At 41.9% G+C, this 15972-nt stretch overlaps 1 protein-coding gene across 1 annotated transcript; it reads right to left on the bottom strand.

The window, feature by feature from the left end:
• Window positions 1–282: 282 nt before the first annotated feature.
• SUCLG1 (succinate-CoA ligase GDP/ADP-forming subunit alpha) lies at window positions 283–13680 on the bottom strand. Its single transcript, XM_027455769.3, has 9 exons — window positions 13524–13680; window positions 7528–7631; window positions 6601–6717; window positions 5810–6022; window positions 5664–5721; window positions 3055–3138; window positions 2192–2343; window positions 1526–1714; window positions 283–535 (listed from the first exon to the last, which is right to left on the bottom strand). Exons 1-9 carry the CDS (start codon window positions 13567–13569, stop codon window positions 509–511), a joined length of 990 nt encoding a protein of 329 aa, XP_027311570.1. The 5' UTR covers window positions 13570–13680; the 3' UTR covers window positions 283–508.
• Between the last annotated feature and the right edge of the window lie 2292 nt (window positions 13681–15972).

Below are 15972 nucleotides of genomic sequence, written 5' to 3'. Positions count from 1 at the left end.
CCTTCAGATCCAGCAGCTTTGGTTTAATGGACGGAAACTTTGGCCTATTGTTTAAACGTACTTGCCAGCAACGAACAAGTAAGAATTTTAAAAATAAAGTGTGATACATGATATGAGCAATGTGCTTAATGTCAGAGCCTTGATCCTTAAAAGCATCTCTTTAAGCGACTTAACCTTAAAATGGGCAGTGCTTAAGTTACAAAAGATTCAGACCTTCAAGGCTGATTGGTTTCTTTACGATGACTGAAGAAACAGTTCTGCTGCAGGAATTCAAAAGATGTATCAGGTTTAGTAGTAGATTTATTATTTTGCTGTGATTTACAATAAGGTGATCATGTCTGAACCAAGAAGACATCAAAACAGGTTTAGCCAAGAGGTTTATGGCTTCAAAGTCAAATTCCACAACCAGTGCCAGTCGTTTGGGCAACTGAGGATTAGCAGACAAAAGATAAGCAGAGGCCAGGTGCTGCACTGATGGTTCAGAGACGGTGTTCCAAAGTGTCTTCTCTTACAGCAATTTCCTTTTCTCAAACTCCTGCAAATAGCACACAGACAATACAGGTGGAGGAAAAAAAAAAAAAAAAAGGTTTTTATTAATATTGTATTTTAAATTACTTTCTATTTATTGTACCAAATTGAATTTTAGGAATTAAACTGGAATTAGAAAGGAAATTAAAAAGCGTGTAATGTGTGCAGGTATTCTCCCACCTCACATTAACCCACTGGCTATGAAAAACCAGGAGCTCTAGATTGCGGCCAATGCACCGCACTCAGACTGCAATGCTGTCAAGGCATAGGAAAACAGGCCTGAAAAACACTAATTCTGCATAAAAACTGCAGCATAACCCTTATAGTAAAGAATTCAAGCCAGGAAATAAAGTTTTTCATTTTAGTAAAGGAAAAAAACACAACAGAAAAAAGGGAAGACTCCCACAGCAGGCTGTGAAGGTGCTATTATGCAGTCATCACAGGAAAAACAACTACCTAGCACAGCTGAATTACGCATTTCCTCTAGGCATGAAACAGTGCCTTTTTTGGAGATGAATTAAGAAAAATAGCAATAATCCTGTTTCATACAGAAGTTTCTCAGCTGTATGCATTCAGCCATTTTCAGCCATGAATTTTAGGAATTAAAAAACAAATTAGTACTTAAAAGAGACATGCCTATACGCCAGGCCTTTCCTCCTTCAAATACTGTACTTTCAAATAGTGTTTTAATATTTTAAATTAACTTGGGTTCTTTGCTTCCTCAGATAGCATCCAGAAAACACAATTCAACCAGTTGTTGCAAAAACAGCTAAGTGTAATCATTTCTATATTTTGCTGTTTATTTTCCTATAAGGTTGTATTACACACTACTTGCGCTATCATCTAAGCAATAACTGCAGCTTGTTCAGTCACTTGACTTTGTATGTTTAACCTGGCTTAAAGCAACAGAATACTTGGGTGAGAGATGTACTACCATTCCCTCAAAAGTAGACTGCTGCTCTGGATGAGTGTATATACCAGTTTCCAAGTAACGAACCTTGTAGATGGTGCTTCCTAGCTGAGCAGGGGACATGCTGACCACAACGCCAGCGCTCTGAAGAGCTGCTATCTTCTCTTTAGCTCCACCCTTTCCACCAGCAATGATTGCTCCAGCATGACCCATCCGCCTGCCTGGAGGAGCGGTCAGACCAGCAATGAAAGACACTACTGGCTTGGCATTTGGACCCTGTGGATACAGAAAATATACAGAGTTACATGGGGGAGAGTGAGATGAAAAGCAATTCTACATGGCAGGTTAAAAAAAAAGAAAAGCATCAACTAGGCAGGCAAAGTTATCAAACAGCTGGAAACCTCAGACAACATGGAACCACTAGTCTGAAGTGAACTCCTCCTGATTAACTGTGTCAACCAGAAGCAATCATGAACTTTAAGACATCTCTTTACAGAACTATGCATATCACCAAAAAAATGTTCCCTACAAATGTCATTGCTGGACTAAAAATCTGAAGTTGTCGCTGCTCTGCTGTTAGAATTGAAATTAGAAGCTTCAATCATGATAAGTCATTTTCTTTAATATGAGTACAATCAGTGTTTCTTTTTTGTTCTTTTGTCAGTACAGGTTAGAAATTGAACCAAGCTTTCTTGACATGGCAGAAGATGGCCAACCCCCACGGCATCTGGAAGCAAGCTCTTTAAGACTTACAGAATTATTTTCTTTCAAGAATGCTGCTGCATCTTCTTCAGCATTTCCTCCAATCTCCCCAATCAATATGATCCCCTCAGTATGAGGATCCTTCAGGAAGACATCAAGGCAGTCAATAAAATTAGTTCCATTGAAGGGATCACCTCCAATCCCTGAAAAAAACATGAAACCACATTAAGGTAACTCAATATAAAATTACATTCATACTAATAGTTTCAAAGTAAATTTCAGCATGAAGAGTTGTTCCCAAAGGCTCAAAAGAGGGACAGCTCTCAGAGTGCCAAGTTCCTGCTACCAATCTGTCTCCCCCACTATTTTACAGAAAGCTTGATATCCTAAGTTAACATCTATGACCTTTCAAACCATAAGCAAAACAGCACACCTTATACAGAGGCTCCATAAAATGTACAGCAGGGGCAAGACTCCAGCTCTAGAATTGTGCTCTAAGAAAAAGTGAGTTAGCCAACTTGCTTAACATACCCAAGTAAATGCTTAAGGAAGCCCTAACCCTTTTTAATACTAAACATTTTAGAACATGTTCTAGTGGGAGGTGTCCCTGCACATGGCAGGGGGGTTGGAACTAGATGATTTATAAGGGTCCCTTCCAAACAAAACCTTTCTGTGATTATCCATGTGTTGGCAGTTCTCTGCTCAAAACTGTTTCCTAGGCTGTTATTAATCTGACAAGGAAATGATATCAGAGAAGGAGGATATTCTTCACAGCAGCTAGGGATCTAATTTCTCAGTATAACAAGAATTGATTCAGCTATTTCTATGCTTGCAAAAAAGAAATTAATTGTGAATTGTTCCTGTGAAGAAGCAGATTAGTCTAGATACAGCAAGCTGCTTCTGAGGAAACCTACCGACACAGAAAGACTGCCCCAATCCAACTTGCGTTGTCTGATGAACAGCTTCATAGGTCAGGGTTCCAGATCTTGACACAATACCTTTAGGGAAGAAATGGAGGTAAACTTAGCACTAATATAGCTAAGTGCATGACTAGAGGTAGCTGTACTTGCATTCATGAAAATCACCTTAAATAAACTGAATGTGAGATGTTAAGTTTTCCAGCTATCCTTGCCAAAAGATGAAAACTCTAGATAAAATTGTATCTGTACAATTTCTTAGCTAGCACTTTTAAAACTTAATTGTAAACAGATGAACAGGCTTGCCCAGCAAGCCAGTTATATTGGGCAAGACAGCATTCCTCACATTACAGCTTCACCAGGAGAGAAAACTGAAAACAGAACAGAATGTCTTTCTTGTCCTGTATACAAGCAGCTTATGCACTGAACTCAAATCAGCATTGCAGCCGAACAGTTAACGAAATAATTCAGTACGAATTGTATCTCCAGAAATTGCCAGGCACATGAAAGACCCTCCAGAATGGAAATACACTTTATAATGTAAGTTACCACTATTAAGGTAGCCATTGCTACCTTAACATTTACGTTCTAGTATTACAAGAGACCACAACCTAGCCCGGCATAAGCAGATTTTCTACAGAAGTTTTGTGCTGAATCCTGGATCAGGGGCAAAATCATTCAATTTTTTTGTTCGTTTTTCAAAGTCAAGATTTTTGTTAACACTCCAAGAGGGAAGTTTTCCAGGAAAAACAGACACTGTCTTCCATCTATTTCAAGCCATTTAACAAGCAATGTAATTAGTGTATTGCATGAACAGAGGACAAAATGCACCATTAGACTAACAAGCTTAGTTTTATCTACAGTTTATACTGTTGAACAGTGCAGATGTCTACTAGCAAAGAATTTTTTTCTCACTACGTTTCCAAAAGGCTTCCTGTTTACTATGTTTCAGATTTCATGAAAGAAGCTACAGACAGAGGTCCTAAGACTGCAGCTATTTTTATAGCTTGCATCCCAAGATTGTCAAATGGTTCTTGGATGCCTCACAGTAAGAGAAAGCTGGGGAGCATATCACTAAAGGTCATAGTGTTAAATGAAGCTGGGAGGGTGGCAAAGTTCACATCTTTACTTCCTGATTCTTGGATCACCATTGAAAATGTTTCTGTTAGGGCAACTGGATTTAAAATATTATTTTGCACTTCTGGTGCCTTGCATTCAGATTCTACTGTCTTCTGACTGTAAGATATTTCAAGTAGACACAGAAAATCTTAACAGAACTTTGATTCAGAAGGAAACTCGAGGTAATGTTAGAGAACACTGAACAGCTTTTCCCACAGCAAACACTTTCCACCAAAAAAATTTGATAATGCTGTGAAGGGTACCTTCTCCAGAGGAGGAGGGCCGCAGAGATGATCAGAGGGCTAGAGCACCTCTCCTACCAGAGAGCCTGGAGAAGAAAAGGCTCCAGGAAGACCTTACAGTGGCCTTTCAGCACCCAAAGAAGGCTGCAGAAAAGATAGGGATGGACTCTTTGTCAGGAGATGCAGTGATAGGACAAGGCGGCATGGTTTTAAACTAAAATAGGGGAGATTTAGGTTAGATGTAAGTTAGAAATCTTTTACTCGTCAGGTGGGTAGGCACTGGCATAGGCTGCCCAGAGAAGCTGTGGATACCCCATCCCTGGAGGTGCTCAAGGCCAGGCTGGATGGGGCTTTGGGCAGCCTGGTCTAGTGGGAAGTGTCCCTGCCCATGGCAGGGCGTTGGAACTGGGTGATCTTTAAGGTCCCTTCTAACCCAAACCATTCTGTGATTTTATGATTCTGTGTTCAAGTTAAACTAGTTACCCCACTGACAGATAATGGCAGTGTATGCTGTTTACAACCTTTCTGAAACTCTATTTATTGAAGTATTAATGCATATTTTGGAACTTTTTTTTTTTTCCAAATAATGTAATGCAGGAGCCATAATCTAGTTATTATTTCTATAGTTTAGGACAAGGATCCACCAGAAATCAGGACATGGCACTTGCATGCAACAGGGTGTGCAGCTACCATATGATTATGAACAAGTCACTGCCCCTCTCACCTCAGCTTCCCTGAGAAGTGGGTGTGTTTGCCAATTCCACTCACCATGTTATAATTGCCTATCTTGTCACGTTACGAACTTATTTGTAATCTTTTTGTGGTGATACTGAGCTCATGCTAGGTGTAGGATCCCAGTGATAGAATCATAAAGTTTGGAAAAGAAGTCCTCAGAAGCCAAGCTGTTGGAAGGATTCGTATTTGGAAGCCCACTCAAACCCCACAGTAAATGGAGGTACACTTAAATTAAGAGCATCACGGAAACTAGGTCCATCACATTTCCTAACTAATCTTTTCCAACTGCTTTGCCTCTGCCATCAGCACTCAGCGCCTATTACGGCAGGCTGACAGACTTTGTCCTTCAGGATTGATAATGGCTAAGATCACTCACAAACTGAAGGACAGGGAAGCTGTTATACAGAATGTTAAGTATTATCTGGGTAGGAAGTGACTAGCCTTGTGAATATGAATAGTAAGAGTACCAAACTTTACTTTTAGATAATGCATATATATTCAAAAACTCACCAATTCTTCCTTTCTTGTGAATGTGACCAGGCATGATACCAATTTTACATTCTCCAGGCTAAAGAGAGAGTGGGAGAAGTGAGATGGAACATTTAACCCATCACCAAAAACGGTCCAGCTTTGGAGCAAATCCAGAATTCACTTACATTGATGACACCAGGACAATTCGGGCCCACGAGTCTTGTCTTACCCTGCCGAACCAGTCTGTGTTTAACCCGAACCATGTCCTGCTGGGGAATACCTTCAGTAATGCAAACAACTAAGGGCATTTCTGCATCGATTGCTTCATTGATCGCAGCAGCGGCAAACGGAGGAGGTACATATATAACAGTAGCAGAAGCACCAGTTTGTTCTTTGGCCTACAAGGATGACAAAAAAAAAAAAAAAGCATTAAGCATCTAGTGGGCCCAAGGAGAGCATCTGACAATTAATCATTTAAAATATGTCTACTCACAAACATAAATGAAGTAAATAGATAAATACTGATTTACTATAATCAACACAAGTGTTAAATTCACTGAAGACAGGCACAGAGTGTGACCTGAGACCTAAGTACTGGCTGAAAAGGATCTCCCCTACAAATATCACCACAAACACCCCTTGATAACAGTTGTTAAAATTCCATCATATGCACCAGAATCAGAAACTAGTTATAGGCATAAAACATATGCATACTATGAAGTCATTTATATATATTTATATATACTATAAAGTCATTTGTGTTACTGAGCATTTGGACTCTGAATTTCCCAATGGAAGGCAAGCTCATGCTTGACCACAGTGAATGCCACTTTTATAAGGCATCTATTTCATTCCACAGTGACATCCACGATTCAAATGTTTGTCTCTTCAGTATGAGGAATGGAATAAGGAGGCTTTCAGCAGCATTAGCTCTTGGATTAAGCCACCTGGTCCTCCAGTCATCGCTGCAAATTACCTCCTTCACAGAATTAAACACAGGCAGACCCAGATGAGTTTTTCCACCTTTCCCTGGAGAAATTCCTCCAACTAGATTGGTGCCATACTCCAACGCCTGCTGGCTGTGAAAGGTGCCCTGTGAGAGAGAAAGAATAAGTAAAGTTAAAATGCATACAAAGACAAATTTAATGTAGCAAAAAGAAGTTTTGATGATATTTGTAATTCTGAAAGCAATTCATTGCACTTAATTTATTGCACATGCCATGCTTTTTGCTTTTAAATTGGAGCACTATGGTTGCACACTAAAGAATGGTTTGTTCTGTGTTGCTAATACACCAGCAGACATAGCAACCACATTTTATCTTCCACATCAATTATGGCAGATGACAAATACAATAATCAAATAGAAGAAATTAGCATTCTTGTTCTTGACTAGCTGACAGATTTAGCAAAAGCAGTCTTCTTCCCTTGCAAATGTGTAAGAGCCAATGTGAAAAAAAGAAATTAAATATCCTGAAATTAAAACTTTTTTTCATAGCCATTGATATTCAGAGGCTTTTGTGAAAGAAGCACTTTGAAAATTGTAAGGTTTTTGTATTTTTTTGCAAGCCTCCTTTTACAAAGAAACCCTTTCAGTTATGTACAGCTTAAGGCTTAAGACCAAAGCTAACCACAAAACTCAAGTCATCATGGAGACAACTAAAAAAAAAAAAGTTTTAAGCTTGTATAGTAGTGGAAAAAAAATCTAGTTTAACCAATTTAAGAAAAAGGGTATTTGGACAGAAGAATGGGAAACCAGAGAGCTGAAAGGATCTTCTTGATCACAAAGTCCAGTTTCCTAACACAGACAAGGCCAGCACATCATCTCTTTTGTATGTTACTATGTTTACGGCCAATTAACGTTCTGCACTGAAAGGGTGACAGAAGAAACAGTTCATATACATACCTGTTTGCCTGTAAAACCCTGGCAGATAACCTTTGTATTTTTGTTAATATACAGATTTTTCCTCGATGCCGAGTAGGAGCAGTGTCGTACTCCATTCTGGTGCACTAGAGGAAGAAAGCAAGGAGAGAACAAATCATTAATGAACTGCTTTGTTATGCTCTAAGTTAAAAAACGTCCTAACAAGTCAGTACGTGTATATTTATGCTTACAGGAAAAGATGTTGATCCTGTAGCTCCTGTTTTTAAAAGCAGACCTGAAAGCTGCAAGCATTTACAAACTTTTACTCTAAGATAAGAAACAGCTGTAGTTCACTCTCTAAGGCTGCTCAGTTTGCTGGGAATCAGATGTTGGGTACTGAACATCAGAGCTCCGGTCAAGACAAATCACAAACACCTTTCACTGCTTTCGTTTGTGATTGAACAGGTCTCTGTCCCCTAACAACTGCTACAAAGACGCAAAGCAGAACTAAGATCCTGGTATCCCAGAGGCTCTACACGTTGTGCAAACATAGCACAGCCCCTACAGACATCAAGAGATCTCAACACGGCCACAGGACCCCCAGGCCTAACTCCAAGCATGGCACACAGCAAGAGATCTTTTCCCAGCAGATGCCCAGCCACAGGATCTTGTACATTGCAGCTTTCCGTGCACTTGGGCTCTTGAAGAAATACGGCTCTCTGGATACTCCACTGGAACAGTTTTCAATTTAGTTCTCACAACTCTGGTCTTGTAAACACCGCTCGCACACAAAAGTAACACAACTGTAGAGAAATGGCACAGTGAATGCTGGTTTCAAAAAGAAAAGGAGAACGACTGCTGTTCTGCTGGAGGGAAAAACAGGGCATTAACAAATGATTAAAGAAGAAAAGTGAAGAAGGTCCCAATGCAAGAAAACTCGCGAGAGTAAGGAGGAAAAAGAGGCACAGAAAGGATGCTCTCCCTGCCATGAGCTTTTGCAATGGCCAGGGTTTTGAGGAGATCTGAACTGATTCACTCCCTACAAGAGTTTTAGATAAAGACCACATTTTGTGCCTAGAGTGAATGTGGAAGAGTGCAATCCTCATACAAACACTGACACTATTATGGCACTATGCACCTATTAGCTATTTGAAAACTTTTCCACTTCAGATTTGCAGAAATAAAAAGTGAAGTCAAAATGAAAATACAGAGGTTTTGAATCAGGCTCCCTGGATTGTTCCACACACTTGCTCAGGCACGGCTGATCCGGAGGGAGTTGTTTTTTTTATTGTTTGTTTCATACAAAGGAAGCAAAAACTACTAAGATGGAAAAGAAAAAAGAAAAACAGTATTCTTCAATATAAACTGTTGATGCACAGAATTTGAGATGACTGTTAGCAGGACACACTCAGTGGTTGTAGTATTAAAAAAAAAAACAAACAAACAGTCATTTTCTCCATACCATGAAAGCAATTCTCCAGCCCCAGCTCTGCTGCCCATTCTGTACCTATTTTCAGCTATTTATAACCTTTCACACAGATGTTTTCAGAACCTTAAGTGTGTCAATTCTCAGTCTTCAGGAGACTATACAGACATATGTTTCAAGGATAAGAATCTTTAGTGCCTTTTATAAGCTATCAAGTACCAAAAAAAAAAAAAAAAGATATATTTATTCCCATGCACTGATAACTGAAAAACAGCTTAAATGCCAAGCTTTTTCTGGATTTACTCTTAAAAACTGTATGTACTTTGTACATGAGTGAAGAGCCTTGATTCAGAAAAAAAATACAGCTTTTTTCAGAAGAACCTGGCTAGAGCAGAGCAGCTGGCTGTCTCCAGAGAGGCAGCTTAGCCTGGCACGTGTCTGGGAAGCGATATATATTGGAAGAAATGAAAAAAATCACCTTGCACTTTCTGGGCTGGCTTTGGATGAGATTTTATTTATTTATTTTTAACTGGCACGATGCAGCTCTGTATTTCTCTCCATAGCCTTGCCTGAAGCAGAAAGGTTTGACCCTGCCTACCAGCACAGTCAGACCTGCAGAGGAATTGGTGGAGATGAGGTTTTGCTATACATATGGGGCACTAGCAGCAAGCCCTGGGTGCAAACAGCTGGCAGTTTAAACAGCTAATGGCCATTTAAATAGCTGAGACAGATATAAGATGAGAAGGAAACAGGTGGAATATTGAAATGGCACGCCTAAGTTCACAGCAGGTAAGTCAGAAATAGAATCAAAGTCTCAAGTTTCCAGCTAGGACCTTCATTCACCAGCTCGAACCGTTTCACGACTCCCAACTCCTGCAGGCAATTGCTTTTACTAGACAAAAGCCAGGAGCCTTAGTGTAAATGTATGTGCCTTCCAGAGGGCAGGACAAGAAACAATTTGCTCTTCTGCTTACAAAGCTTCAGCAATGAGCCAGGAAAAGCCAAACTCCTTGCCGATGCTATTTTAATGCACGGCTCTCACTTACAGGCCAAGTTACAAAGGTGCTGGCTCCACACGAAGCCATAAAGCACAAGGACAAGTCTTGACACTTGCAGATCTTATCAAAAGCATGGTGGAAATGCTGCATTTTGTCAAATCAGAGGCCCAACATTAACAAAGCCGTGTTCAGCCAAGGCCTGTAATGTGCTCACTGCAGCTCAAGTAGCAGGGAAACGCGGTTACATTCACTTCTTGAAAGAAACCTCACAGCAGTAATTCATGCCTGACAACTCCAAAGCCTTTCTAGAAAAACATGCTCCTACTTACCATTGAGTGCAAACACCAATTTACATGTTTAAAGGAAAATTAACCCATTTGCAAGATATTTTAAGTTACACATCAAATGTAAATACCGTTGTTTGTTTTTTTTTTTGCAGCGTTTCAGGCACTCTTGCAGCAGGATGTCCAAATCCTGACCTTACTTAAACAGCACAACCCAAGCCACCTTTGCACAGCTTATCCCAGACGAAAGCCAGCTGACAGTGGAGGTACTAAATCTCTTCCTCAACTTTACAGAGTTGAAGATTTGTTATTTTCAGGACCTCCCACAAGACTCCCTAGAGCTACAGGCACGAATCCAAGTCAAAGTGCTTCCTTCTTGCCCACGCTTATCGTGGAGGAAGCACCTGAAGGTGCTCACAAAATGAGCACAATATAAAAGCAAGGTAAGGCAGCAGAGATTCCTTTCCGCAAGGCCCTGAGCAGACACCTCCACTGTCAGAAGATGGACAGGTAATAAATGAAATTGTCCCTCTACTGCTCCTTGAAATACCCTAAGGGCCTGGAGATGAAGGAAGATAATCCTTTTCCTATTACCTGTGGAAGGTAAGAAAGCCTTAGAAAATACACAGGCTCCAATACAAACAGGGAAAATGAACTCTAGGGTAGGGAAAGTCAGGGAGGAGTCAAGTACAAAGTCTGCAAGGCAAAATGCTCAGTTGTTTTTTCTTTTTTTTTTTTTCCCCCACACATACACCCCTCACTTTCCATCAGTTCCAAACCTTCAATTTGTTTCTGAAAAATCCTCCCAATATTTCAAACGCTGTTTAGTTTGCCTCGTTATGACCATCTCCTTTCTCCTCCCTCTGCCTACAGACACGTGGCCTGGAGGCCAAAGTACCACAGCAAATTTTAGAGTTTGCTGACTCGAAGTTTGATATTAAAAGAAGATTTGACACAGTTCCTCATCCCAGTCCTTCCTTCAATTGTGATGATCCCGATCAGGCCATACGTGCACATTCACACACGTGGTTGTATCCTGGACAATCCTTCCCCAAACCTGTCTAAATTCATCCTGAAAGGTATCGGTTGCACTAGTAGAAGATGATCCCCGGTGACAAAGAAGTTTTCATGCTGTTGAGGGATTGCCAAAATATCTTACTCCTGGTCTTAAGAGGATTATGAGCTCAGGGAAGGATTTCCAGCTATTGGTACCCAGCCTCTTTTCTCTCACCCTTTCCTTGCCAAATTCCTTTTAATTAAGGAAAAAACAATTCACAAACATGGCATAGGAGTTGAGGAATTAAGTAAATTAACCAGTCTATAAAGGAGAGATGTAATGACTATGTAACAACAACTATGTTACACAAAAGTAAGCTGACGACAAGTGACAATTAGAAAAATTTCAGTCCTTTCAACACCTCTCTCTCACCTAAGCAAAAATCCCCGCTTACTGCCACGGACATCACAGTAAACATGACAGCATCTGAAAGAAAAGCTTTCTTCTCCTAATTTATGAAGTTGAAACTGCAGGACCATGTGGAAATAGGCACACTGTGTTCCGCACGGATTACGTTCTTCTAAGACAATAAACTTTTTCCCAAGTACACTCTGCTAAGCCTTCAGCTAAGGGTCTGCGAGCTTGCACAAAAGCAACAAACAAATTCTTCAGTGTGCATCGTGATTTCTGCAGCACTTCTTTGCCAGGATTATTCACAAAATTTACTTTGGTTATTTAATCTAAGAGCTCTCCAAAGCCTTCCAGCTCGCCCAGAACATTCAAAAATCCTGACTCTCCAGCGATAATTAAGATAAGCTTAAGTCTTGGTCCATAAGCGAGCAGCGCTTTGAGCTGACCTTTGAGCAAGCCCTCACCACTCATTAACATATTGCATAGCATGTTTTCACAAATTCCTGAACTGAAACTTACCGATACACACCCTGCAGGCTTGCTTCAGCAGTGTACCAACAAGAACAGATGCACTCTTTTGCAACAGAAAACACTAGAAAGTCACTGCTTTAAATTGCCACTAAGAGGAGATGTTAATTATTTGTTACTGGGACTGTTGCATGAACGAAGTCCAAACTTAATAAATTAAAAGACTGCCCAAACCTTAATAATATCAAACCAAAAACTGTTTCAAATGAAGAAATATTCCTTCTTACAGGACTTTCTTAAAAGAGTTTATGAACTGCTGCTGCAAGCAGAACACTTCCTGAAACACTGAGTCCACCTCTTCCCCTTAACCCACAAAAGCATCTTAAGCACTCTTCCCTAATCTCTTGCTGCACACAAGATTACTTTTGCTAGGAGCATAAATTAAACTGAAGTGTAGGTGCTACACTGTCATCTCCACCAGCACCAACCTGCATTAGACTCAGGGGAGCCAGCTCAAAGAGCTGCCTGGCAGAGTCAGCCCCACGGGAAGGGGTTCAGGAAGGGGTACAGCTTCCTTCCTACTCATGCTCATGGGCGACAAGAGGTGGGAAGGGATGCCTGGGGGACAGTGGGTGCGCCACAGGAACAACTTGGACCAGCTGAAAATGTCGTGAGATCGTGTCCTGAGTCCCTGACCTGCATGTTACCATAGGAAGCACAAGCTTTGCTTGCACAGAGATCCAGTGAAATTTATGAAGTTTAACTTTGCCCACTTGCTGTCAGCTGTCAGATCCCTGATGAAAACACCTTTTCCTCAGCTGAAATTCCAAGAAAAACCTCTTGTGCCTAGGCATGCCCACACCAATTCCTGAAGAGAACGCAGCATTAACTGCACAAAATAAGAACGAAGAAAAACACTTAGTTTAATTTACTGTGATATTATTATATCACACCAACCCCTATAAAAGCTTTCGAGCTGACGTTTTAGCTGCAGATTGCTTTGGTTCTCTGTACTTAAAGGCTAACGCTGTTACTCCTGACAACACAGACAACTTCATCGGGTCATGCTGAAGTCTCAGAACAACTCAGGGCCCTCGAGAGGCCTCTAACCCAAAGAACCACTCAAAGTGACCTGACCCAACCCCACCACCACACTCCTCGAGGAGCTCTGCGCATTACCAGAGATGAAACCTCCCTGGCTCCCCACCCAGTGTCCAACACCCCCCACAGGGCACACCCTTCATCCCCAAGGATCTCCCTCACCCCTCAACGACCCCCCAAAACCCCTCCTCACCCCCAAACCCCATTCCCGTGCCCACTCCCCCGCATCCCCGCGGCCTAGCCCGGGGGGGGGGGGGAGCAGGCCTCGGCGGCTGAGAGCGGCTCCCAGGAACCGGGAGGGCCCCGGAGCACCTCAGGGGAGGGTTGTGGGGTCCCGGGGGAGCGGTACTCACGGCGGAGGAAGCGGCCGAGGAGCCGGGCGGTGTGGCAGTGAGCCATCGTCCCCTCACAAGGACACCCGGCCCGCAGGCCCCGCTCGCCGCCTCAGCACTGCCCGCCCCGGCGGCGCGCGGGGGGTTGTGGGGGTTGTAGTCCGTCAGGCTCCTCATACTCATTCCACGCTACTTTTTAGCTCCTAAATTGTGATACATTCAGCCCAAAAAATGAGTTCTGATGGGTGTCTGCAGGTGGGCATTAGAAGATGTCCCGGTACACTGCTAGGTCAGCAGCTGAGGAGAAAGGCGCGCTGCCTACGCAGGGGTTACTCTTTTGTCGTGGCTGTAGCCACCAGTACAAAAATAAGTAATATTTTTCAGGGAAATGCTTCAGTAAACAACATAAGACACGTACATCTTCGTTGGTGAACTAATAAAATGTTCCTCTCTACATAACAGACCTCATATGTTACTAATTTTCAGGGCTCAATGTGTGGGAATGCGGCAGAGCTCACGTCCCAACCGCACCAAGGAAATTTTTTAGTAAATCAGTAATTCAGTAAATATAATCACAGAAGGATTTCGGTTGGAAGGAACCCTAAAGCACAGCCCAGTCCAACCCCTCACCACAGGCAGGGACACCTCCCAGCAGCCCAGGTTGCTCAAAGCCCCATCCAGCCTGGCCTTGAGCCCCAGGGATGGGGCAGCCACGGCTCCTCTGGGCAGCCTGTTCAGTACCTCACCACTAAAAATTGTGTCTTCAGGAGGGAGAGAGAAGTTGTTCTAGAATTGCATGGAGAGCAGAATTCTAGAATTCTAGAATTCTGGAGAGCAGAAAACCAAATGGAACAAGCAGAACCCCAGCTATTTCTAAGCCACCCCCCTGGGCTTGCTGAGGCAGGTCACAGGCAGGCCTGTCCCAAGGGTCAGAAGAGTCCCTGGCCTGTCAACAGGGGGATCTGAAGTTTTAACCCCAAATAAGTTATACAGTGGGTTATTCTTTCTGTTATGCGGAGATACATAGCATCACAAGTCTATTGGACACCAATTTAAAATAATGCAGGCATGAAGTCAAAAATGTGGCCACTGCAACTTTTGCACAGTTTTAGTGGGACTGTAAAAAGTGAAGGGTATTGTGGGTTTGTTTTGTTTTGTTTTCCAAACCTGAGTAGCATAAACATCTCTTTAGTCAAAACCTGAATGCCTGTAGTGTCTTTTGAGTATTAATATTCATGTATAATCAAAAAGTCATTACCACTCCAACAGTAAAGTTTCAAGGTACTGAATCCAGCTGTACAATATTTAATTGGCCAGAAGCTCTTGGAAGTGGGTTTGTTCCCGTCAGAGCACACTCTGACCCACTAATATTAATTTAGTTAATTTAATCAACTACATAGAAAGAAACCATTCAGCCAAGGGAGAAACAATACAGCAATTAGCAACACTCGGGTGGCAATGACTGGGGCTCCCTTACACAGTTCAGAACAGAATGAATTTTAGCTCAGAGGGGGGTAGCCAAAGGATTAAAAACAACTGTGGGATTTAATCTACAAACAATGCTTTTCAGGCACTGCAGAAAGATCAAATGTCAGGTAGGCGGTGGGGTCTCTCCCTAATGCATTTTGAAATGAGCAACTTCATTATAAGAGCAACACGGATCTTGGAGCTGAACCTTGTGAAAATCACACACCCAGGGACTGAATCCTAGAAAACATTTTTCTTGCTGTCTTACTCAGAGTTGGGAGTTAACTTTGTTTGAAAGCACTTCTTCATGATCCTAAACACAGGGTGTTCTGCCACATATCCATCTGCAGCGGACCAGACCTTCAGATCGCAAAAAAAAAAAAAAAAGGATCATAAGGATCATGTTAATGTTTACCCACATGGGAGCTCTAGCAGTAGCCTAAGATAAAAACACAGTGTCTGATAACCGTTTTCCGTTCCTAGATCTTTAGATGAAAAGGAGTTTCACTGCGTGAACAAATTCAACTGGTTTTGGTGCTCCCTTAAAACTTATTGTTAAAATAGTTTTCATTTTTTCATTTACATCGTGGCTGGGCAGATAAGGGCCCTAGCTGTGGTGCTAGTGGTCTGCACACTTCCTTGGGACCATCATGGAAACCACTCAATCTCTCCCAGCCTTGATTTCTCCTCTCTAAGAAAAGACAATGCTAATGCTTTGTTTGCTTGCATCATCAGCTAAAAATGTCCAATGCAAATAAAACACCAACCCCTTAAATATCTGGATTTACCAGCTCTAAGAGCAGCAAAAACACATTTTGGTTTTTGTTTTTTTCAGGGTGCCCTGTTTACACCCCAGGCCCTAGACCTGATGTTATTCCACACAATGAACACAGACTGCTTTGAGTTCTGGCACCTAGGTCTAATTTTCACCTGCACCAAACGCCCGTGTCTCTTTCCATGAAGCCTCGATGGAAACTGTAACTGCCTGCCAGGCTTAGCCTTC

The sequence above is a fragment of the Anas platyrhynchos genome, chromosome 4, assembly GCF_047663525.1.
Source record: "Anas platyrhynchos isolate ZD024472 breed Pekin duck chromosome 4, IASCAAS_PekinDuck_T2T, whole genome shotgun sequence".
NCBI lineage: Eukaryota > Metazoa > Chordata > Aves > Anseriformes > Anatidae > Anas > Anas platyrhynchos.
Note: the sequence above shows the minus strand (reverse complement) of the source record. Positions and strands in the feature narration are given on the sequence as shown.

Coding starts and splice junctions, on each gene's coding strand:
- SUCLG1 (XM_027455769.3), bottom strand. CDS start 13,569: ATGGCTCACTGCCACACCGCCCGGCTCCTCGGCCGCTTCCTCCGCC. Junction 7,632..13,523: donor CCTCGGCCGCTTCCTCCGCC/GTGAGTACCGCT, acceptor TTCTTCCTCTAG/TGCACCAGAATGGAGTACGA. Junction 2,344..3,054: donor GGGGCAGTCTTTCTGTGTCG/GTAGGTTTCCTC, acceptor TGTTTTTTTCAG/GGATTGGAGGTGATCCCTTC.